This window comes from Petaurus breviceps, unplaced genomic scaffold (genome assembly GCF_028583685.1).
Source record: "Petaurus breviceps papuanus isolate PSGF00001 unplaced genomic scaffold, PetGlider_PUasm1.0 90778, whole genome shotgun sequence".
Lineage (NCBI taxonomy): Eukaryota > Metazoa > Chordata > Mammalia > Diprotodontia > Petauridae > Petaurus > Petaurus breviceps.
Window position 1 is genome coordinate 1,502,636 of NW_027187343.1, and position 23,809 is coordinate 1,526,444.

Consider the following 23,809-nt stretch of genomic DNA (forward strand, 5'->3'; position numbering starts at 1 on the left):
TACACAGGACTAAACCAGCTCTGGCCAGATTTAAGAACTAGAAAAGGCATATAAATCAGGGGCACTCATCCTGGCAATAGGCTGACTCAGCTTGGCCAGCTGTTTTTTGTGAGCTTTAGTCTCCTTTCGAAATATCAAATAGGGTCAGGAGAGAATAACCAACCTTTGTCGGCCTTTTCTGGGTGGGGTCTCTGGAACAGCTTTTATTTACCACCCTTGATGAATGTGGTTGGGAAAGCCTTCCCTTAAATAGGAACCGAGATGGGGAAGCCAGAGTTCCTTTGCCTTACCTCTTTTGTAGGGGTTTGCATTTTATGTTAAAGGCCCCTAATATGTGCTTGCCATTCAGCCCCCTCCCTTCTCCAAGTTGGGAATATAATCACCTGATTATATTCCCCATATAATATACAACTTTCCCCTTAAATTGGCAGCTGACCTTCCTTCCTATCAGCTGGAAGTTGGTAAGTAATAATAGCATGTGTTTAATCCTGCTTTCTTCCCACCCCCCCCCCCCCCCCCCCCCCGCCGCTGCCAAGTGTTCAAAGTATGTGGCAGGCATAGAGGCATTTTCTAGTTTTTTTTCTTGAATGATAAAATGGCACATCAGCATCACTCAGTGACTTAAATAACAGCCAGGCTCCTTCCCATCTCTGTTTTCTTGAGTCATGTAGTCATTTCAACCCTCGGTGGTACTGTACAAGCCCTTATTGCTGGGTTATAAATAAGAGCCCAGTCTAGCCTGGCTTCATTCATACATACATACACACTACCCTTCCTCTCACTGAGTTTATAGGGCTTTAGTGCTGGATCTGAGCCCCATTCTACTACTCCAGTGTGATAGGTATATTCCAAAAGGCTCCTATCCTGCCATAACTTAAACAGAAGATTTAACGAGGTCTTTAAACAGGGATTTCAAATTGGTGTCATGACATTGTGTGGAATAGGTTCACATTTAAGGACTTGGTTCTTAGTCATTTCTTCTTATTAAGGAAGAAGAGAGAAAAGGCTAGATTTTAATAGCCAGTTTTACTCTTCCTGTGTCTATCCTTTCTGACTTTTATCCCTCTTTTTTTTAAAGGAGTTATAAATATTTTTTTCAATTAACAAGCATTTATTTTCCTTCCTTACCCCCTCCAGACAAAAACAATTATACATAGTTAAATGAAATCACTTTCCATGTTGTCCATAAACATGTATCTCATTCTTTGTATTAGTCTATTACCTTTCTGTGTAATTGGGAAATGTTTAACTAAGTAAATAAAAATAGAATAGAAAAGTGGAACACAGCAGACAATGTTAATTTGTGGGTTCAGTTCTCAGCCCCCAGGGTTCCCTTTCTGTTTGAGTTTGATGCCACTGCTTTGGAGTCATGGCTGGCCATTTCACTGATCAGAGTTCTACCTCACAACCGTCAGATTGGCAAAACTGACAAAAACTGGAAAATAACGTGCTGGTGGACTTAGGGAAAACAGGCACATCAATGCACTGTTGCTGGAATCAGAAATTGAACTGGCCATTTTGGAAAGAATTAAGCCAAAGAAATTACTAGACTGTGCTTCCCCTTGGACCCTCCAATACCCCTCCCCAGACTATGGCCCACAGAAACCAAAAAAAGAGGAAAAGGTCTCCTGGGTGCAGGATACTCATGGCAGCTCCTGATAATGTGTGGATCCTCTTCGGTGCTTACAGTGTACTGAATATCGATCTGCTGATGAATCTGTGTACTGGGCCCTCCTCCAGTGCCTAGTACAGCATTCTGCACAGAGTGTGCCCATGGAAGCAGAATCCCAGGGCTGGATAACTTAAGAGTTGAAAGGGGCCTTGGGGATCAGTTTTATAGATGAAATTGATATCTTCTTATGCTTGGTAAATGAACAAATAAATGAATGAATGAATGGAAGATAATTTTCCTGATTTCCATAATTTAATCTGATGACTTTCTTAATCCATGAATTATGCCTAATCAGGCAAAACAGGTCAGTAAGCATTTATTTTTATTTTTGTTTTTTGGAGGGCAGTTGGGTTAAGTGACTTGCCCAAGGTTACATGGCTAGTTTTTGTGTTAAGTGTCTGAGGCCAGATTTAAACTCAGGTCTTCCTGACTCCAGGGCTGATGCTCTATTCACTGTGCCACCTAGCCGCCCCCCATAAGCATTTATTAAGCACTTGCTGGCAGGCACCATGCTAAGCGCTGGGTACATAAAGAAAGGCAAGGTGCTTACAGGCTGATGGAGAGACAACATTCAGACAACTGTGTGTCTACAGTATTTACAGGACAAATTGGAGATCGTCTCAGAGCGGGGATCAGGGCAGGCTCCTGCAGAAGGTGGGACTTGAGCTGGGACTAGATGGAAGCCAAGGCCTCAGGAGGTGGAGGTGAGGAGGGCAGGCCCAGGAACAGTCAGCTTAACGTAACCTATGTTGGCATGTTCTCAGCATTACAGAGGAGACAGTGTAACATTACAGACTTGTTAGATGTTAAAGTCTTTGGAGGAGTGAGTTCCAGTGTTCATGCTGGTCTGTTTGGACTTAGTCAGAGAAGTCCTACCTTGTTTAAATTAACAAGGTAAAACCATTGTGATTTGAAACAAATGTTCTTCTTGCTTCATGTTCCTTAACCAGCATGGTTCAGATCCTGGCTGTGTCTCTTATTCTCTGGGCCATCTTGGGCAAGTCACACAAACTCTCCAAGCCTCAGTTCGTCATTTTAAAATGAAACCATGTAACCTGTAATGGTCCAATTTGCTCCAAATGTGTGACCTGTGGCCAAGGCCCTTTTGGTTCTAAATCTGGGACTCTAGGAGCTGTTACCCTACAAACAGTTTGAGGTTCATTGCCTCATAGGAACATAGGGGACGACAGACAGTGTAGGCTGCCCACCTGAGAGACTGTGGGTGGACAAGAAGGGAGGCCCTTAATGAAGCAAGAAGCACAAATGCATGGGATTTAAGACAGGAAAGAGACGTTTGGGATTGTCAAACTCAGCCCCTTCAAATGCCCCTCTTTATTCTCCATTGCAGGGAGAGTCCCCACTTTGATAACTTAGCTTTGTGTTCACCAGCTTTCTCAAATCTATTTCTGCCATGTACTTAGAGGGGAGAGTGTATATTTTCATAACTTATATAGTGTTCTAAGGGCTCCTCACCCTTCTGTCCTCTGTCCCTGCCGTCTCTACCCTGGGGCAGACCTTTATCCCTTCCTGCCCGGCTCACTGCAGCATCCTGCCCCAAAGCTCCTCCCACTCCCCAGATCTGACCATGTTACTCCTCACTTCCATCCCTTGCCCCCAGTTCAGTCAATTCCAGTGGCTTCCTGTCCCCTGTGGGATCCCATATAAAATCCTTTGGCTTTTCATAATCTGCTGCCTTCCTGCATTTTCAGTCTTCTTAGGTCTGACTCCCCTCCACTTCCTCCACAAGCCATTGATCATCCATCTCCAGATTCCTGATGTTTTCCTTCACCATCCCCTCTGTCTCTGCTTCCTTGGCTTCCATTAAGCTAAAGTCCACCTTCTGCCTTCTTCATCCCCCTTTAATCTTTGCACCTTCCCTCTGAGATTGTCTCCAGTTTATCCTGTCTATGTGCGCTTTGTACCTAGCTGCCTCCCCCATTAGACCGAGCTCTCCTTGAGAGCAGGGATTTCTGTTTGGCTTTCTCTGTGTCTCCTACTTGACATATAAGTAGGCACTAATAAATGCTTCTTGACTTGACCACGGAGTACTTTGTTCATGGCACCTCTTGAAGATGATAGGCAGCATGGCATAGTGGATAGATCTGGCCCTGACCCATACTGGCTGTGTGACCCTGGGCAAGTGGCTTACCTTCTTAGTGCTCTTGGTGGCCATCTAAGGCTAGTTGCAGGGAAGGTGTAGACCTGCTTTGGTAGAGGGAGAGACCTAAACCATTAACATCATAGATATAGTACCTTATCCTGTCCCTGTGATTTTACAGATGAGGAAATTGAGGCACAGATATTAAATGATTTTTCCAGGGGCGGCTAGGTGGTGCAATGAATAAAGCACTTGCCCTGGAGTCAGGAGGACCTGAGTTCAAATGTGGCCTCAGACATTTAACACTTACTAGCCGTGTGACCTTGGGCAAGTCACTTAAACCCAACTGCCCCTCCAAAAAGCAAAAAAGAAAAAGATTTATCCAGACTCAGGGTTACTGTTGGGGTAAACTGACTCCTGGAACTCCAAACTTTTACAAAACCAAGTGAATCTCTGTCCCCTATACCCTGCTGCTGGGAGGCTCATGGCATGGGGTGTCCTTGTTCCCTAAACACTAGTGGTATTAGACTTCTCCATCATAACCCCATAGGGATCCTGTTGATTTTCACTCTTAAACCAAAGGGGTGTCAATGGAAACAAACCATGAAACCTACGCAAACGGTGTCCTCTTCAGCCTGTGACCTTAGTTATGGGCAGTGTGTTTACAACTTCTCCATCCTTCTCCAGATCAGATCAATGAAGCTTTTATCAGCCAGGGCACGCTTGCTCTTTCGCATGGGCTGGGCCATCCTGTTCAGAGCTCTTGGTCCCTGATGAAGGGCTGTGGTTTCACATAGGCTCACACAGAGTTTATTTCTAGACCTCTGACTAGTATCCTAACAGTTTCTAGCCGGTATGTGAGCTAGGGTCAACTGTTCAACATAAACCTGTTTTCTGACCCCACCTGAGTAACTTGAGAGTAATGGTGGACCATTAGGAATTGAATGATTAGTGCCTTTAAATAAGGTGGATGGTGTACATCTGTCCTCTCTTCCTCCTCCCCTTCTCCTTCTTCCCTGTCCCTTTTCACTCCTTAAAAGTGACAAAATGCCTGGTCATTTAAGCTATAGTTTGTATTTGTGAGAAACAGACTTCTGGTTAGAATTTGGGTTAAGGCATCTCTAAGCCAAAATGAGCAGTATTTTTTTCACCAGTTTTTGTCTGTGGCTGGGACCAGCTTAGGGAGAATTGAGTGGATGGGAGAAGGAATGGGATTTACTTCTCTATGTGTGGGTGTGTGATCTTATATGGTATTTTTGTTCAGTTGTCTTAGACAGTTGATAAGCATTTATTTCTGTCCATCACAGAACTTGATACTGATTCCTTCCTTAAATTACATAAAGACACTGGAATAATCCTTATTTGAATGACAGGTCCATAGAAATGAGGGGCAGAGAGGTATAGATAGGTCAGATTTCCATTCATGCATTTCATTCTTCCCTCCCTTCTGAGCAGTTATAAGAAACAGTCAGCTTTTACTTTTTTTTCTGATGATTTTTTTTTACAAAAAGAAGGAAGCAGAACTTTAAAAGATGTGAAGAAAATTTTTAATGAAAAAAGCAAAGAACAAATTGGTGTGTTAGTAAACATTTCCCGTACTGGGCAATCACAGGAGAAAGGCTACCCCCAGGTCCCATCCAGTATGGTCAGTAAATACTCCACCTCCATGCATCCCCAGCTTCCTTCAGAAAACTTCTTGAAGTGGAATTTTACAGGCTTCCTAGTGAGCCTGTGATCCTGGATACTTTTAATCTTATTTATTAGAGTGGATGTGAGTGTGTGTTTGTTTTTTCATATTCTTAAGAGGATAATGAGAAAGGAAGGGAGAGGATAAAAAGCTCCTATTTCAGGTCAGAACCAGAATTATGCAGAAGTAAGAGAGAGCAGAGGGTGAAAAAACGTGAGAAGCCTTTTGATGAGAACACTGGAAAAGCCTCTTTTAGAAGTTCTTTGCATTAGCAAAATTCTCTTTCTCCTGTTCCACATAGAGGCTGCCCTCTCTTTGCTTTTCTCCCTTTCTTCTTGAGGATAGAGCTAAGAGGAGAGGCTGTGCCTGTTTCTCTCCAGGGTCCTTCTTCCTTCTATTTCCCCTCCCTTTTATTATAATTAAAAAAAATAGTTCCTAGGAGTCACCTTTAAATAGAGTAGTCTGTTTCTGTGGAATAAAAACAAATAACTAGTGAACTTGTCCTTTCCTGGCCAGGGTCTTAACATCATTAGTGGTCTCTTGCATCTGTGAATTAGTCCAGTCATTCTGAAAGCAATTTGGATTTATTGAGGAAATAGCTAAAATTTTTAGTTCATGTATTTTTGACCCAGAGATCCCACTACTAAGCATCTGTCTGCCTCAAGGAGATCAAATACAGAAAGGAAGATCCATATACACTAAAATAGTCATAGCTGTACTATTTTTGTAGCAGAGAATTAGAAACAATGTAAATGCCCATAGATTGGGGGTAAACAAATTGTGGTGTGTGATTATGCCATAAGAGACGACAAATGTGAAGAATTCAGAGAACCATGAGAAGACTTAGATGAACTAATGCAAAATGAAATTAGTGCAACTAGGAAAACCATTGATGCAGTCATCAAAACGATGTAAGTGGAATGAAAAATAGCAGATGTAAATGTTGTTTGTTTAAAACCAAGCTTGACCAGAAAGAAGGCATGAGAAAATATGACTCCTTCCCTTCGTTGTAGTGGTGGGGGAGCCATGAACATTGGCCATCAGACTCAGCTGAAATGCTGGCTAGTTTTACTGAATGACCTTCCTTCCACACACTCCTGCTTTCTTTTTTCTTCTTTCCATCCATCTTTATAATAAGGGAGGTCTCTCTGAGTGTGTGTGTGTGTGTGTATGTGGGCTATATTTGGAAATATGGGTGTTGCAAAATCAGAGTACGGGGAGGGCTCAGGATCATAGTACAACAGTAATAATAGTACTTTACATTTGCATGTTTTATAGTTTCCAAAACATTTTCCTCACAGCAGACCCTGTGAGCAACCCCATACTATGGGTGGGATTACATAGGTAGCCAGTTGTTACAGTGGGTGGACCCTGGAGTTAGGAAGACCTAAGTTGAAATCCTGCCTCAGAAACATACTATCTGTGTGACCCTGGGCAACTCACTTACCCACTGGCTGACTCAGTTTCCTCATCTGCAAAATGGGGATAATAATAGCACCTACCTCCCAGGGTTGTCATGGAGATCAAATGAGATGATGTTTGCAAAGCGATTTGTAATCCTTAAATCTCCATATAAATGCTAGTTATTATTATCATTTCTGTTTTTGATGAAGGACCTAAAACTGAGAAAACTTGAGTGACGGGTCAGTGGTCACATAGCCAGCCAGTGTTGGAGCCAGGACTTAAACTTAGGTTTATTGATTTCCAAGTCTGCTTCCTCTACCTGTCATTGCCCTAAGTGCCTAAAATCTTCAAACTAAATGACTATTTTTGGAGTATGTTGTATATGGGATTCATAAAGTTTGGACCAGATGCCTTCTGAGGTTTCTTCTGCTTCTGAGATTCTTTGATACTAGTCAAGAAGCATTGATCAAGGGCTTCCTCTGTGCCGGCCCTTTGGTGAGGGCTGGGGTTGTCACTTTCTAGGTCCTTGACTTCAGCCAAATACAAATATTTCTATGAGCCTTCATTACTAACCTACAAAATGGGGAATTGTAAATAAATTCTTAGTATTTGTTGGATTGAATTGCTGAATTCAAGTGATACAGAAATGAGTTCATAAGATTACTTTTTTATTTTTGGTTGACTTATTTGACTAGAAACTGCTTACGTTCCCCCATAGCACGTGAGGCTTTGTGACTCTCAGTAGCAGCAATGAGGTAGGGTCTTTCTGTATTTTTTTTTTGCATTTTTGTATTTTGCATTTTGTTCAGAGAAATAGGAATGAGGATTTCCAGCGATACCATTTCTTGTCAGATGAGATTTTTGACTCTTTGGTAGAAATTCAATGAACCAGAATTTTTAATTAATAAAGAGCTTTTCCTTACATCAATCAATCAACTAGTTAGCACTTAGTAAGTGCCTGCTATGTACCAGAGACACTGTTCTAAGGGTTTCCTTGCAGTTTGAGGAAAGAGAAGGGGGCAGACTGAACCAAATGATAAAATGGATTGTCATTTAAAAAAAAAAAGAGCTGATATTTATATAGTGCCATACCATTTTAAAAGTACATACATTATTTCATTTGATCCTTGCAACAAACCTGTGAGGTTGGCAGTCTGGGCATTATCTCCATTTTACAAATGAGAAAAAAGGAGGCTGAGAGAGCATTCATGATTTCCCAGAGTCACACAGCAAGTGTATGAAGTGAGATTGAGAGCAGGTCTTCCTGTCTCCAAAGTCCAGCCCTCCATTAGGCCACTGGAAGAACAATTTGTAGATATTAAGTAGGGTTGACTTGCAATTGACTTAAATGTGTGTGAAAACCTTTTTCAAAAAAGCTAACACTTGGTTAACCATGGCCCCATATTCTCTATACATATTCTGGCTAAAGAAAAGTTTACAGTAGCTTTTTTTACGTGTTGTCCCCCTGTTCCCTTCCTCCCTATTAGACTGAGTTCCTTGGGATTGGGCATGTGTTTTTGCCTTTATTTGTGTCCCCAGAGCTTAGCACAGCATCTGGCACAGAGTGATTGCTTAATAACACTGACAGATATTTGTGTGGTCCTTCTAATGTTTAATAAATACATATTGACTGACTGGTCACAGAGGATCATGAAGATATATATTAATCAACCATTTGGGTTGGATTCAGATGTCCAGGGCTAAGAGAACCCTCAGAGGCTACTTAGCTTATACAGATGAGGAATTTAGGGTCCGGGGTGCTAAGTGATTTGCCTGAGGTCACACTGGTAGTGTCAAAGGCAGAATTTGAACCTGGGTCCTTGGACTCCTGGGGCAGCTAGCTGGTGCAGTGGATAAAGGACTGTGCCTGGAGTTAAGAAGACTCATTTTTCTGAGTGCAAATCTGGCATTAGACACTTACTAGCTGTGTGACCCTGGGCAAGTCACTTCATCCTGTTTACCTCAATTTCCTCATCTGTAAAATGAGCTGGAGAAGGACATGGCAAACCACTCCAGTATCTCTGCCAAGAAAACCCTAAATGGGGTCACAGAGAGTCAGAGACAAGTGAAACAGCTGAAGAACCACCAGCCCTCCCTTGGCTCCAGAGCCAGCCCCTTTCCCACTGTGCCACCCTGCCTTTATCCTCACCTGGCACCTTTCCAGTTTTTATTTCTGTGAAGGAGAGGAGCTGTGATGCCTCTTCCAATAGGAAAATAAGTCAGCTGTGGTTAAGCTCTTATTCATATGAATCATAATGACTTGAAAACCATTCAAGAAGAATCATTATTATTAAAGAGGAACGGGGCACGTGAGACTGACAAGCACCCAGTCCCTAAGACATCTGGATGAAATACTACTGGATCAGAGTAGTTTTATTTCCACTGAAATAAACCTTATTTGGGCCTTGACATGGCACATGTCCTTCCTTGCCTTTTGTTTTTGACTGTGACGGAAATGGCTTTATGCATGGCCCAGTGTCTTTTTTTGGTGCATGTCTGAATAGGGTTTAAGACAGATGAATCACCAGTCACTTTGTGGTTCCTTTGCATCAGAACATAAGGTTTCTGCAGAATGAATGTTAAATCACAGTCTTGGTTATCTTAGCAAAACAGAGCCCTGGAAAGTGGGCTGGCATAGTGGACGGAGTACTGGCTTCAAAATTGGGAGGGTCTGAGTCCACATACTACCTAAGATACTTGCTGTATGACCTTGGGGAAGTCACTTAACTTCTGAACAATACCATGATTGAATTATGGGTGGGCTGCAGTCAGCCTCAGGGGAAGGAGTTCCCATACTGGCAGAATCACACGTTTTTGGTACATTGATGTGTTGGTGTGTTTTATGAGAGAAAATACTGTCAGATGCACTACCCTATCTCACTTTGTTAACTTTTTTATTTCTCTTGATGGAAGTCATGATTAGACTCGCCTTTGAATTCCAAAAGCATTTCTTAGGGTCCTAAAAAGACATAGGTGTGTGTTTGTGTGTATGTGTATGTATTTGTATGTGGCATAGGAGGGGGGCCCTCTTGTAGAGTCATTCAGCATGTAGAGAGGAGGGGATCAGTGAAATACATTTCATGTAGAAGAGTAGTAGTAGGCAGTAGCAACAGAGAGTTGAGGAATTTTTCCAGGTGTAAAAACCTCTCTTTCCCTGACCTTGGTGTAGGGTTAAGAAAGGAAAAAAGTCATTTGCATATAATATTTCATAAATTTCTCAAAAATTGGCTTATGTTGTGCCCACCCCAAACTCTAAAACTCCCTTCCAAATAGAGCTGTTGTCTTCTCCTTCCCAACTTGCTGTGACCCCAAAGAAAGACATTATGTTAGATTCCCCAGCCTGCATGACCCATCCTCCAGTTGCTAAGTTCCTCCCAAAATTTCTGAGGAAGTGCCCAGGCCAGTCATGCTTATACCTTTCATCCCTCTCTAGGCCTCCATGCCGGATTCTCTGGACTTCTTCCCCCATGGGCTGTTTGCATAGGCAGCCCCGCTCCTAAGTCTACTTTTATTGCAGCATCTCCTCCCATTAGAGTGTAAGCTCCTTGAAGACAGGGTATTTTTTTTTCTGTTCTTATTTAAACTCCTAGCACTTAGTACAGTGCCTGGCATGTAGTAAGGTTTTGATCAACATGCTTGTTGACTTGATATATAGTTTAAAATAAACTGCATAATATTAGAAGTACAAGAACGGGCGGCCAGGTAGCACAGTGAGTAAGAGCACCGGCTCCAGTGTCAGGATGACCTGGAGATCGAATCCCGGGCTCAGACACTTAGCACCCACCCAGAAACACCTTGCCGTGTAACCTTGAGCAAGTTACTTAACCCCGATTGCTTAAAAAAAAAAAAGTACAAGAATGCTTAATATTAAGACTCCTAGGCAGCCGTTTCAATAGCCTTTCTCACAAGATTGGAACTTTCAGTTCAGTTCAGTTCTGCTACTCCCAGGTTTGAGCATTCCCAAAGCCTCCTGGCTAGCTTGAAGGCTTCAATCTGGTAGTTGCACCCAGGGGTTCCTCAAGTAGTTCATTAGAAGGGGTTCCCCATGAAATCTCAGCTCAACATCATGCTATCTCACCTGAGCTTTCTCTCTGGACAGGGTTCCTGCAGGGCCCATCCTGCACCTCTGGCATACTCTGACCCATGATGGCCAGACACCCAAGGGAAAGAGAGGAAATACTTTGCCTCGGGAGCATTTGGGTTCTTCTTGACAATGTTGCCACGAAGCAGTCAACAGACTTGTTTTAAAAGCCCCACTGGAGCTTTTTTTTCTTTCACTTAAGAGCTTGGACCAGGTGATACACAAAGGTAGACTACACATTTGTTAGAAATAGCCTTCTAAGAAAAAAACTTTTTTTTAAAACTTTATCAAATACTTTATTAACTTTTAGTTTACATCATTCATTTCAGCAAAATTTTGAGTTACAAATTTTCTCCCCGTTTTTCTTCTACCCACCACCCCAAAATAGCAGTCCCACTGGATATCCCCTCCCCCAATCTGCTCTTTCCCATATCTTCCCCCATACTCTCTCTGACTTTCCAGTAGGGCATGGTGGATTTCTATGCCCCAGTGCCTGTGTATCTTATTTCCCAGTTACATGTAAAATGATATTAATAATAGTATTTATATATATTTTTAAACATTTGGTTTTAAAACTTTGGATTCCAGATTCATTCCCTTCCTCCCTTGTCACCCACCTTTACTGGGAAGATAAGCAATTCAATATAGGTTGTACGTATGTAGCTATACAAAACATTTCCATAGTGGCTATATTATAAAAGACTGACTATATTTCCTTCCCTCCTATCCCACCTCCCACTTGTTCTATTCTCTACTTTGATCCTGTCCATTTTTCAAAAGTGGGTGCTTCCAACTTCCCTCCCCCCCAGCCTGTCCTCCCTTCTATCATTCCCTCTCTCATCCCCTTCCCCCCTACTCTCCTGTAGGGTGAGATACCCTATTTAGTGTGTATGTCATTCTCTCCCTGAGTCAAATTCAATGAGAATCAGGCTGACCCATTCCCATTAACCTTCCTCTTCTTCCCCTCCATTGTAACCATTTTCCCTTGCCTCTTATATAAGAGATAGTTTACCCCATTCTTTCTCTCCCCATCTCCTCTTATTAAGTTTCCCTCTCACCTCTTAATTTCACCTTTTAAGTATCATCCCTTCCTGTTCACTTGGTCCTGTGCCCTCTGTCTATGTATACCTGTACACATATATACACACATTCACATATATATTCATATGCCCATATACCCTCCTATATAGACATATATGTATGTATACACACACACACATATATATATATATATATATATTTATTTCTATTCCCTTCAACTATTCTCATACTGAGAAAAGTTTCATAAGTTACAATTATCATTTTTCCATGTAGGAATGTAAAGAGTTTAACTTTGATAAGTTCCTTATGATTTATTTTCCCTGTTTACCTTCTCATTCTTCTCTTGCTTCTTATATCTGAATGTCAGATTTTCTATTCAACTCTGTTTTTTTCATCAAGAATGCTTGAAAGTCCTCTGTTCCACAGAATGACCATATTTTCCCCTGAAACATGATACTCAGTTTTGCTGGGTAGGTTATTCTTGGTTTTAATCTCAGCTCCTTTGACCTCCGGAATATCATATTCCAAGCCCTTTGATCCCTCAGTGTAGAAGCTGCCAGGTCCTGAATTATCCTGATTGTATTTCCACAATATTGAAATTGTTTCTTCCTGGCTGCTTGTAATATTTACTCCTTGATCTGGGAACTCTGGAACCTGGTTATAATATTCCTAGGAGTTATCTTTTTGAGATCTTTTTCAGGAGGTGATCAGTGGATTCTTTCAACCTCTGTTTTGCCCTCTGGTTCTAAAACATCAGGGCAATTTTCCTTGAGAATTTCTTGAAGGATGATTTTTAGGTTCTCTTTTGGATCATGGCTTTCAGGTAGTCCAATCATTTTTAAATGATCTCTCCTGGATCTATTTTTTAGGTCAGTGGTTTTCCCAGTGAGATATTTCACATTGCCTTCTATTTTGTTTTCATTTGTTTGGATCTGTTTAATAGTATCTTGATTTCTCATAAAGTCACTAGCTTCCATTTGCTCCAATCTAATTCTGAAGGAATGATTCTCTTCAATGAGCTTTTGAGATTCTTTTTCCATCTGGAAAATTCAGCTTTTTAAGACATTCTTCTCCTCATTGGCTTTTTGAGCCTCTTTTTACCATTTGAGTTAGTCTATTTTTTAAGGTGTTATTTTCTTCAGTCAGGTTGTTGACTCTCATTTCATAATTTTCTTGCATCATTCTCATTTCTCTTCCCAATTTTTCCTCTACTTCTCTTATTTGGTTTTCAAAATCCTTCCTAAGCTCCTCTATGGCCTGTAAGCAGCTTGTATTTTTCTTGGAAGCTTTTGGTGCAGGAGTTCTGACTTTGCTGTCTTCCTCCTGTTCCGTACCCTATCTTTTTTGTCCCCAAAAAAGGAATCCAAAGTTGGACTGCTGTGCTTGCCTTGTTTCCTTTGCTTGCTCATGTTGCTGCTCAATTACTTGACTTTTGAGCTTTTTACCATAGTAGAACTCTGCTACCAGAGAGGGGAGCTTTGTCCTACATTGCTGGGGTTTTCTCAGCTGCTGGAGCCATTAGTTGGCTGCTGTCTCTGAAGCCTCCACACACTCTGGCATGTTGGTCATGCACCCTAGGACCTCCACCATAGACTGCAATCCAGATCCAAGCAGGTTAAAGCAAGAGTGATTACCCTTTAGACTGGTCACTTGGTCCCCCTACAATCTGCAAGCTAGGAGCTGAAGCTGCTACATGGCAGCTGCTATACAGGCCATGGTGCCTCAGCGGCTTCTCCCTCCAGGGGGTAAAGACCTGATTGCCCTCCCAAACTACCGGATCCCAAAGTCCACACTGCATTGATGGCCCCCTTTGTCCTTATCATCTATGTGTTGATAATTCTGGAAACTGCCACAGTTGCTGGTGATATGAAGTCCCTCCAGCCCATGGCTGGTCAGGCTGGCCTGAGGCTAAAACCTGGGGCTCGCACGGGGCTGGGCTCAGGTCCCAGAAGGCTGTGTTGGCCACTTCCTGCCAGCCTGCCGGGCTGTCCTCAGATGGAGATTAGCTTCTCTGTGTCATTTTGTGGGTTCTGTAGCTCCAAAGTTTGTTCAGAGTCACCTTTTATGTGAATTGGAGTAGGTGGAAGCCCAAAAAACAACACTTTTGATATAACTGGAGCAGAGGCTAAGGGATGTTTGTCTGTGGGGGCAAAAAGTACGGATGAATGGAGGCCCTGATTGCATTTCAGTTCAGACTAGTCATTTAGCAGCTATGGCTGGGTGGCCTTCCTTATAAAACGAAGATGACTGTCACATGAGATGGGCCAGTATTTTTGGACAAAACTAATACGGGAGTTCATTTTGCTTGATAATATGTATTTGTTACAGGGTAGGGGGAGGGGAATAAGTGTTAGTGAAAAATAATTAAATTAAAAATAGGTTAAGTTTATTCTTTTATGAATATTTTGTATGCAAACATCTATTAAGTGCATAGTGGGAGCAGAGTACTGTTAGTTGGTGAGAAAAGTGCATATTTGGACACAGAGGCTTGTTGGTGGCATACAGAGTTTAGATAATATTCACTTACCCATCTGGAGCTGATGGTCAAGAGGAGGTAGATATAGAAGATGCAGGAAAAAGAGCCATGTTAAGTTTGAAAGGGGGAGGAGATCGTTCCTGACCTAGCTCCTACATGGAGCCAGTCTTGTCATACCCAGAGACAGCACCCCCATTCCCCCTTCCCCCAGCTACTTTGTATTTAATTTGTATATATTTTCTATTTACTTCTCTGTGTTCCTATTGATTTTTCCTGAGGGCAGGGATTATTTTGTCTTTTTCTGGATCATCTTTGTGTCCCTGGTTCCTAGGACAGTGTCTGGCTATAGTAAATACTTAGTAAATGCTTAATGGATGGATGCATTGGAATGGTGGTTAGTGGGGTAGAGACCTGGGAAACCTTGTGTGAACTTGAGTTGGTCTTTAAGGGAAGGTAGAAATTCAGCAGGCAAGAAGGGATAGGCTGTTCTCTGGTTTTCTCTTGTCAGAGGCCTCTCTCCCTCTCTGCAAGTCCAAATGGCCAGGAATGAGAACAGTTAGTTAACATCCTTGCTTCTTAGTCACTCATCACAATAAATTCACCTCAGCAGGCCAGTGACTGCATTTAGTCTTATCTGTACTTTGTATCAAACAGTCAAAGGCAGAGAAAATTGGGGCTACTTGGACATTAACTTTTGTTTCAGTGATTTAAAAAAAATTAGATGAAAAGGCCTGTCTTGAAGTAGAGAAAAGCCTCAAATTAAAATAAAAAAGTGTCATCAATTGTTAGGTTAACAAAAAGTTTCCTAGTAGAGGGCCCTTGTTGGATGCCTTTAATAAAAAGTTAAGGCCTGGGCCTTGTAATTAACAGATCATTTGTATGTAAATGAATATATCTACTATACATGCTAGGAAAAGTTATTCTCCTAAGTACAGTAAACCCCTCCTCCCATGTATAATTAATTTACTTTCAATTATTCAAATTCCAAAATAGTAGGAGGGTAGATGAATGAGGTTTAACTTGTTCTTGTTGGCTGTCGTGGAAGAAGGTTTGGTGGAAGAAGAGGTTGAGACCAGAGGCTTGATCAGGGCATTTCAGAAATCTTCCTTTCATTAGAATCATAGTCTTTGGAGGTAGAAAGAATCTTGGAATTGAGGCCCTTCATTGGACAGTAACAAAAACAAGGTGAGGCCGTGTGACTTAATAATGTCACACAAATGGTTATTAATGCCACTGTCATCATCTTAGTAATGATAGAAGGAGCACACTTTTATATTGTGCTTTAGGCCTTAGGGAGTGTTTACCTCCCACCAACCCCAGGGTTATTGCAACTGCTAATATACTTGTTTTTGAGTCTCAGCCCCAGAGGAAATGCTGAAGCCTATTGACCCCTTCTCAGAATAATTTTTAAATGCATACAATAAAATACATTGGGTTACAGATAAAACAGAATTATGTTGAAATAAGATATGACTTTTTTGTGTCCTAATTTATAGACCCCAGGTTAAGAAGCTCTGCTCTAGACCGTCTTGGACAGATGAGAGTAAATCACTAGGCGTGTAGGCCATGTGGTGACTGTCCTTTATGTGCGAGCCTTGGGTAGCTGTGGTGTGGAGTGGTGACCAGGACTTAGAGCTTGCCTGTGGTGTCCTTTCATAAAACTTCTGTAGCTAGGTTGGAATAGGCGTTCTGTAGGCGTCTCTGACATCTGTCAGACAGGGAAAAGGGTGGTGGTGATTGTTGAGAGATGCCACCAGGAAGATTCAGGCTTTAATTACATGACTTTTTCCTGGTCCCAGAAACTGGGGAGGTCTCGCTGTCCTGGCTTATGGGAAAAGCACAGGAGACTGAGTGAGCAGAAGGGTATGCCGTACCAGTGTGTTGAGATTGGCCTTTTTTTCCTTCTTCCTCCTCCAGAGTAGAGGATCATGCACTAGGCAGAAACATACCTACTTTTGTTTAGGGTGTGTGCAGTTATTTGTCTCAGAGCAGCTCCTTGCCCTTCTCTGTGAGCTGATTGATGGTACCAGCCCCCCCACTTCCAAATCAGGTTCTCTCAACCCAAACCGCATTGGGAGTGGAGGAGAACACAAGGAACCCTCGTCTGTTTTCTAATATATCAGAATGGTTCCCTCTGTACAGTCAGGGAGCTCCTTATCCTCCGTGGCCTTGCTGGGGCTTTTGGCACTATTCACTTTCCTGCTTGTTAGACAGTCACCTCCTTGGGCTTCCATGTACTGACCTCTTTGGGTTCCCCTTCTTACTGTCTGGCTGTTCCTCCTTAGTCTTCTGAAACTGTCTCTCTCCTTCAAAGCTCAACTGACCTACTACTCTCTGTGACCAGCCCATTCCTCCCTTTCATGCTTATAGCCCTTGTCCTGTAAACTTTTATGAAAGGCTTTGTTGCATAGTAAGACAGAGTATTGAACCTGGGAGTTGAGACATGATTGATTCTAGCAGTATGACCACAGGCCAGGCATTTAAGCCTCTGTGAGCTTTAAGTTCCTCTTCTGTAAACAGAATAATGATACTTGAACCTCACACCCTTGTAGTGGAGAGAGTGCCTTGTGAACTGTAAAGCTGGTGTTTCTGTTGTCTACCTGGCTAATTTATGTTCTGCTTTGTTACTGTTTTTGTGTGGCTATGGTCTAGCTCTTGGACTGGAGTGTAAAGCTCCTTGAGGACAGGCCTTCCTCCCTGCCCTCCATCTTACTGTACCTGGTGTCCTTTGTGGAATTTAGTTTTTCAGAGCAATTCTGTGTTTGCTGATTACCCCCTTACACCTCTCTGTATCAAGTATTTCATGCCCTCACTTTTTCTTAGATGAAGATGGGCTTGGAACATTTTTATGAGCATGTGTATGGCCTGCCAGCAATTGCTTGACTGTGGTCCAAGGGACAGACCTTTCAGCCCAGATGCTGCCCCTGCTGTGGGCACATACTTTTGTCTCTTAGTATGACATGGTGGGGAAGGGACATGTGAGGGGAGAGGAGAGTGAAGCTATCCATAGAGGAGAGGTAGATATTATGGGAAAGAGACATAAGAGATCTCAAAACCAGTCATTAGGTTGGTTTTTGTTTTCTAAATCAGCTTTGGGAGAAGATTAGTTCAGTTAATGTGGAATCCATAGACAGTGTTAGGTTGCCCAGGCACCTAGTGTAGCAGCAAGCACACCAGCATCCCCAGGGTGGCTGCCAACACAGGTTCTTAGATCTGCTTTTCTAAAGGAAAGTAACTCAAAGTGGGTTAACAATCTTGCTTTAATCAGTCAAACATATCATTTACCCAGTTCAGGGGAAAAAGGTCAGCACCCCGAACTTCAGAGTATACAGACAGGTTACAAGCAGAAATTACAAGAAGACTGAGAAACAAACAAATCAAGCAGACAGGCCTCCAACTGTCCAACCATTACATCTATACCTAGTCAGTTACCAGAGAGGGAAGCATCAACATCTGGGTTTTTCAAAGCTGGGGGGCTCCACGGCTGCCCAGAGTCTCGTCTGGTCAAATCACACAATACTTGTCAAAGTGAGCCCCAAAACAAAGTCTCACATCAGGGCTTATATAGCCTTCTCCTGGCTCAGAGAATGTAACAACCCTTTTGACCCACTGCCCAGTCACAAAGTATCTCCTGAGAAACAAGCCTCCTGCCACAGGCTCCAGGTACACTTAAGCCTATCAAAGGGCCTAGGGGCAGGGAAGATCTTAAATTTACATTCCCATTATACCTAGGTGGCATTGAGCCTGCAGTCAGGAAGACCTGAGTTCAAATAGATACCTACTGGCTGTGTGACCTTGGGCAAGTCACTTAAACATTTTCTACCACAGTGTCTCTGTAAAATGGGGATAATAACTATCACCTCCCTGCCAGGGCTGTGAGGATCAAATGAGATGATATTTGTAAAGAGCATAGCATGGTCCCTGTCATGTCGTAGGTACCTTAGTAAATGGTCTTAGTAAACTGTTTAAGAGACCTTAGTAAATTCCCTTGACCTGGGTGCCTCTGACACATATTGAGGCTATACCAGGACACAACACATCTGTGGTTGATGACCTTTGCCCTCATTATGGTCTTCTTTACCCTTAGAGATGCTAAGGCTGTTGGATATTCATTCCAGAGGTAGCCCAGGGCTCTATGTCTTTATCACGTCTTCTCCCAGCCAAACTGGACCAAAGGGAGGGAAGTCTTAATTTCAGGGGGAAACATGAAATATATTGTCGCCTCCTGCCTGGAGATAGGTTGTCTGAGTGGGATGTTAGTAATCCCCATTACCCAACTTTGGACCTGATGTGAAGTCCTTCTGTGGTTTAGAAGCCTCTTCTCTGATTTGTTCCTCTTCTTTTTCAGCCTTAACGGAGATCCACCATGTTGGGGGACGCCATCATGGTGATCAGAGGCTTAACCAAGCTGATGCTAGCTGTTTTGGAGACCCACCACCAGTATGTGGGCTTTGGTGGGGAGATTCTTACAGCAGCCAGGGCCCTGCAGAACACAGCTGAGGAGCAGTTTAACTCAGTTGTGGCAAAAATGCAGGTAAGCAGACTCATCTTCTTCTATGTCCTTTCTGGGTGAGGAAGTGGTTTAAATGGATGGTAACCACCAGTCTAGAGCCTGAGACCCTTTGTGGGATCAGGGATTTCAAAACTATGTTCCTTCTTTCTCGTAGTTCATTCCATTGGTTACAATCCTTCTTTACAACTTGACTAATGTTTAATGTGAAGGTATATGTAGACCCTATATTGGATTACATACTGTTTTTGGGGGGGAGTAAGGGGGAGAAAATTTGGAACTCAGAAACTTGTGGAGCTGAATGTTGTAAACTAAAAGTAAATAAATTTTAAAAAAGGAAGGGTGGCAGGACCTCAGTTAATATGTACCCCACTTAATGTATTGATTGGATTCTGGAAAAGTTTTAGAACCATAGGCTATTGAAGCTAGAAGGACCCTGTATTGGAAAGCACCCCAGTGTCCCCAGGGTGGCTGCCAACACAGGTTCTTGGATCTGTTTTTCTAAAGGAAAGCAACTCAAAATGGTTTAACAAGCTTACTTTAATCAGTCAAATATGTATAGTTTACCTAGTTCAGGGGAAAAAGGTCAGCACCCTGAACTTCAGAGTATACAGACAGAATTATCAAGACAGAGAAACCGATCAAGCAGACAGGTTTCCAAACTGTCCAACAATTACATCCATACCAAATCACAGTTACCATTAACATCTAGTTTTTTCAAAGCCCGGGGTAGGGGGAAGCAGGCTCTCAATGGCTTCCCAGAGTCTCATCTGATCAAATCACAGAACACTTCTCAAAGTGAGCCCCAAAACAAAGCCTCACAAATCAGGGCTTATATAGCCTTATCCTGGCTCAGAGAATGTAACAACCCTCTTGACCCACTGCCCAGTCACAAAGTATCTCCTGAGAAACAAGCCTCCCACCACAGGCTCCAGTTGCACTTAAGCCTAGGGGCAGGGAAGATCTGAAAAATTTACATTCCCATTATAGACACTGACAATCCATCTGGTGCTGCTCTCTCATTTTACAGATGAGGAAACAGGCCCTGGAGATAGTCAGGTTGTCTGAGTGGGATTTGGACCCGATGTGAAGTCCTTCTGTGGTTTAGAAGCCTCTTCTCTGATTTGTTCCTCTTCTTTTTCAGCCTTAACGGAGATCCACCATGTTGGGGGACGCCATCATGGTGATCAGAGGCTTAACCTGATTAAGGTTAAGATTAAGGAGATTAAGGACCTTGCCCAAAGTTCAACAGGTCTGGTAAAGTGGGAGAGCTGGAATTTGAACCCAGGTCCTGACTTGAGGACTTCCCACTGTACCACACTGCCTCCGTATTAGAGCAGCTGAAAGGAGTCCTTGCAATCCTGAAGCTTTCTGTGGGGTGCTGAGTCCCCTTTGTGGTCGCAGTTCCATCAAATCTCAGGTCTGTGGAGCACAGCCCTCCTGTGAGATGGGCAGCAGTGCTGGCAGGATCTCAGGCCCAGGAGCACTGCAGCCAGAGAGGGACGATTTGAATCCAGGCCTTCTGAGTTCCCAAAGGGAAGGACCATTCCACCCTTACTGTTGAATGTTAAGGGTTTTGTAAAGTGGGAAGGGGCATCTCTGTCATTTCTTTTTAGGCTTGCTGAGCATGCTGTCTGTCTTCTGGCCTCTTGAAATGGGACTGAGCTCATTGTATTGCATTTTAAACAGTTTTCAGAACTGCTCCCAGAAAGGCAGGGCAGTCTTGAGTGGGAGCCTGGGCCCCAGTTCTGGGTTCCTGAGGCAGCCCTCCTCCAGTGGAGCTTTCTCCAGTGGCAGAGCCCAGGGAGCACTTTTCTCCTGTTCACGGTGTCTCTGGCCTTTCCCCTCACAGCTGCTGGGCTGTGTGCCAGGCAGGTTTTCAGAAACCCTTTCCCCCACCTCCCTCTCTCCTGAAGGGGGAGGCAGGGTTTGGGCTGGGGATGCAGAGGGAGGAATTTTAGTATTATTATTTTTGTGATTTTTCACCATTTGTGCCAAGGCCCAGAACTCCTCCAGCTGCTTGGTCTTTTTTTGAGCTGAAAGTTGCAAGTAAAAAATGACCACTGCAGAGAGTATTTACAAGTAGAGTTTGCTGCCCAGATTTTGTCATAGCTTTGAGAAGGCCTTTGTCATAATTTCAGCTGCAGTGTGTTTGTTAATTGTATAGTGAAATTCCCTTATTCTCTCCCCCACCTTTATGCAGTGCCAGCTCCTGCTGGATTGTGTTTTCTCTTGAAAGCCATAGGTGTGCTGCATGACACCCTACCTTGTTGGGAATAGTCCTTTAGTCACAGATTTTATAGGTCACTTGTCCAGGCCCCTCATTTTCCACAGGAGGAAACTGAGGCCTTAAAGTGGGGAAAGGACTTGGCCAGAGCTTCACAGAGTCAGTGGCATGTCCAGGGTGAGAAGTGAGGAGTCTCGACTCCCTAGTCAAACACTTTCTCCACTTCCTTTCTTCATGCCTGTGATGGCCCCCAGCCTCTCCACAGTGAATCAGTGGGACTTTGGGAGAATTCAGGGATAGAAGGGAATTCCCTGGGAAAAACATTTCTGCTTTTTCCCCCCTTCCCTTGGAGAGAGGCAGGGACCAGGGGCGGGGTAGAGTGGAGTGGGGGTGAACTCTCAGCAGATACTCCCATAAAAGGAAACCGTCTCCCACTGCCTGTATAAAGAAAGGGGAACTGAGTGATTGGTGTCCTCCTCCTGTCCCCACCCTTCCCTTCCCTCCTTTCCATGGTCTCTGAAAGCAGTTTTAACCAGTGTACTCCTTGGCACTGCAATTATTTGCCCGCCCACCCCTACCCCAGGAGTGCATCCTGTCCTGAAGATGAGTTTAATGTTCTGACTCTAAACACTGTAATCAGCAGGGGTTGTTTGCTCATTGAGTATTCCTGTACCAATGGAATCACAGGTCTCTGTCAGAGAAAAAGGGAACACCCCGACCCCCCAAAAAACAAAGAAACAACCAAAAGAAAAAACTCCAGTCAGCTTCGGAGTGCTTTCACAAGCCCTGGAGGCCGATGACTTGGGCTTAAATCTCAGTTCTTTCACTAATTCTCTATGTGCCTTCAGCACGACAGGCCTTTGTTTTCTCATCTGTGAAGTGAGGGGTTCCTCTCTGGGCCTTACAGAAAGTCACAGTGTCCATGGCCAGGTTACTCTTTCCTCTCTCAGTCCTTGTTCTCTGGATGAAGCATTCTTAATGGACATGCATAGACTATGAGTAGGTTCAGAAGGGCCACTGGGGAAAGGCCATTGGCACGTCCTTGAGGGTGTGTCTGTCTCTTCAGTTTTGTGGAGGAAGGAGAAGGAAGGCCTGAAGGAACACTAACTGGACTTCATGAGCATGGGCGCCCCTCATTGGCCTTTGACTTCCCAGTCAGAGAAGTTTAACTCTCCCCACTGGGACCTTAGCTTTTCATCAGGTATGACATTGTTATTACTCTTCCCTCTCATATGGGAGCTGGAAAGGTTAGTAACTGTGTCCAGTCTCAGTTGCCCATTTGTAAATTACTTAGTAGTTTAGTGGTAAAGTCAGCTGGTGGCACAATGGATAGAGCACTGGGTCTGGGGTCAGGAAGATCTCACTTCAAATCCAGCCTCAGATACTTCTTAGCTGTATGATCCTGAGCAAGTCACTTAACCTTTGGGGGATAATGATAGCACCTACTTCCCAGGGGTGTTGTAAAGCTCAAATGAGATACTATTTGTAAAAAGCACTTAGTGTTGTGACTGGCACATAATAATTCTATATAAATACTTATTTCTTTTTATTCTCAGAAAATTTAATCTTGACTTTCCTCAGGTTTTCCAGTATCTTCCCCACTTAATGAGTGCTGAGGGAATACAAGCTAAGAGAAACATATTAGAATGATAGAGAAAGCGTGGATTGAACTATGTTATTCTCTTCCTCAATAAACTGTAATAACTCCCTATTACCTTTAAGTTCAAATACAAACACCTTTCTTCAACATTTAAAACACTTCACAACTTGACTCCAGTCTACTATTCCAGCCTTATTATATTATTTCTCTTAATACACTTTGTTGTTTACTTTATAGTTTGAGTGTATTAAGGAAGTAACATAGAGTATTCCATATATTATTATTATATGTTGTTATGTGTTATTACACTATACAGTACTCCCTCACTTGTCTGCCTTCCTTTGAACAGATGGTCTCCCCATACGCGCAATGCCGCCCTTCTCAGTGCTGCATCTTAAAACCTCTCATTGCCTTCAAAGTTCAGCCTAAGCACTGTTTTTTAAAAAAAATTGTATTTAATTTATTCTGAACTTAAATAAAACAAGCATTTTCATACCATAGTAGAATAGAAAAAAGATGATTGTTTATGAAACTGCAAATCTGTTTTATACAACTTGCTGTTCCTTCTTTTCAATTCAATAATCTTTTTAAAATTTTAATATCCTTTGAGTAGCCTTATTTTATATGAACTCATATGTGTATACACTATTCTCCCCCCCTCCCCTTTAGAGCATAAGTTCCTTGAGGGGAGGGATGATTTCGTTTTTTGTTTTATCTTTCCTGAACATTTAGCACAGTTCCTGGATCATAGTGGGAAATTCATAAATGCTTGTTGATTTATTGAACAGCCATTGTTTATTACACATCAACTAAGTTCCAGTTGAAAATATCTTCTGCCCTTAAGGTCTTGGGGGTTGGGGCATTGACTTTGACCAGCTGCTGCCTCCAGGGCCAAACCTTGACCTTTAACCTTTGCTTCTAGCAGGTACTTTCAGGTTTGGGACCATCCTACAGAATTTGGACCAGCCAGAGCTGTATGAATCAGTGGGCTAAGGAAGGAGCTATAAACCCGA

General features: G+C 42.9%; 1 protein-coding gene across 2 annotated transcripts in view; it reads left to right on the plus strand.

Annotated features, from left to right (window-relative positions):
• Positions 1-23,809, plus strand: part of COQ8A (coenzyme Q8A) — an 83,564-nt gene that overhangs the window by 20,395 nt on the left and 39,360 nt on the right. For both annotated transcript variants that reach the window (XM_069069118.1, XM_069069120.1), the window contains exon 2: positions 18,808-18,993. In XM_069069118.1, the coding sequence (XP_068925219.1) occupies positions 18,826-18,993 (168 nt within the window). In that variant the 5' untranslated portion in view covers positions 18,808-18,825. The remainder of the gene's footprint in view (positions 1-18,807; positions 18,994-23,809) is intronic.